Below are 1,656 nucleotides of genomic sequence, written 5' to 3' on the forward strand. Positions count from 1 at the left end.
AAAATAAATTAAAATCTATAATTAGTATATTTACAAATCAGTGTTTTGCAGATGCTACGATGCTGTTCTTTAAAAATATATATTTTTAAATGCATCTAAGTGACGCACAGCTATAAAAAAACATGCATCGATTTATCCTGGAAGAAATGTCCCACATCTTCAAAGAACTGAAAAAACTGTTTCATTGATTCACTTTTATTCCGTTACATTAAAATATACTGTAGAAAAAAAGCAAACATGTTTTAAACTTTAAGAAGTTATGTGAAATAAGAAAGACATCATGACGTACAAGCTGACAAAGTCCTGAATTCTTTTTTGAATCTTGAGGGAATCAGGTGGTTTTGTTGCATTCCTGCAAACAACCCCTCTATTTAAAGGTCATGTGAGTGTGTCAGAGGAGAGAGGAGCATTATGGGTACAATCAGTGGTCTCTTAGAGCAGGAACACGTGATGGTAGACCAGCAAAGAAAAATAAAATGCAGTGGGTTTTTATTCTGGCATCTTAACCAAAACTGTAAAAAAATGCATCTTTAATAAAGTCACCAACTCAGACAACAGTCTTCCTTTTTAATAAATATTTGTAAAAGCACAGAAACAAAGCCTGGCTTGTTGCAGGCCGGTCAGCAGTAAAAATCCTGCTGACAGACTTGTTTACAGACTCAACACWGAGTTCATTATGTTGAAGAACAGCTTGGATCGAGACTAATTCCTTCTGCAGGCCGTTATCAAGCTATCAGCTGACACTGATGTTCACACTGAGTCCATGCTGTTTCTGCTCAGCAGTCACTTAAAAAAAACGTTAGAGGTTCAGCAACAGTTGGGATTTCTCTTCGATCCTGGTTTGTCCTCTGTGCTGTCCGTGATCCCTGAATGCATCACAGAAACATGTTGAAATGAAACCTTCAAGGTCTTACAACCATTTTTTAAAAAGAATTAAAAAGAGCCTTTTCTCACTGATTATGTCTTTGACCTGCCTCGACCCGCTTCGCTCCAGTTCACCCAGAACAGTTGCCTCAAAAGTCAAAGACGCCACGCGTAAGAAGAAGTCCCTGACTCCGTTTCCTGAGACACCAGACACAGAGAGCAGGGTTTAGTGGGAAGAAAAAAAAAAACTAAAACTAGTTACGGGTGGGTTTGTATCCCACCTGACTTTGCGGACACGGCCCAGTATTCTGCTTTGATTTCCTCAGAGAGTCTGATGGCTTCTTCCTCCACCTGAGCCAACAGTTCAGGAGACTGAGAAGGGAAAAGATTAACCACAGCTGAGAAAAGTAATGACAGAAAACAAACAAGAAAAACCTGATGASTTGGTTATCAGCCACAATATTTAATTATCATTGATGGAGAGTCAATTTAATGAGAGAAATAAAACAATCTGGTACCAGATTCATTTCAAAACATTTCATTTAACTTTTTTTTGTGATTTTTTTAGGCAAAAATTTCTTTCTTTTTTTACTCTTTGTTATTTGTGACCCCTCAAATCAAAATAATGAGTCAAATATGGTCAAAATGGCCTAATTACATTTTCAGATTCCTGCTTTAAAAGCTACTTTTGATACCTGAATCATTCTGATATCCTAAACTTTTCCAGAGATATGACCTAATTTGTCTGGTTGGTTATGATAATACATTACTGTTTGGTCTGAATCCTAATTT

At 36.8% G+C, this 1,656-nt stretch overlaps 1 protein-coding gene across 1 annotated transcript in view; it reads right to left on the bottom strand.

Annotated features, from left to right (window-relative positions):
* Positions 1-553: 553 nt before the first annotated feature.
* The window catches only part of rab34b (RAB34, member RAS oncogene family b), a gene marked incomplete at its 5' end in the record, with an annotated part of 3,540 nt that continues 2,437 nt past the window's right edge, over positions 554-1,656 (bottom strand). Inside the window, 3 exon segments of the mRNA XM_014016914.1 lie at positions 554-866; positions 955-1,062; positions 1,146-1,236. Coding sequence (XP_013872368.1) covers positions 808-866; positions 955-1,062; positions 1,146-1,236 — 258 coding nt within the window.

This window comes from Austrofundulus limnaeus, unplaced genomic scaffold, assembly GCF_001266775.1.
Source record: "Austrofundulus limnaeus strain Quisiro unplaced genomic scaffold, Austrofundulus_limnaeus-1.0 Scaffold157, whole genome shotgun sequence".
Taxonomy (NCBI): domain Eukaryota; kingdom Metazoa; phylum Chordata; class Actinopteri; order Cyprinodontiformes; family Rivulidae; genus Austrofundulus; species Austrofundulus limnaeus.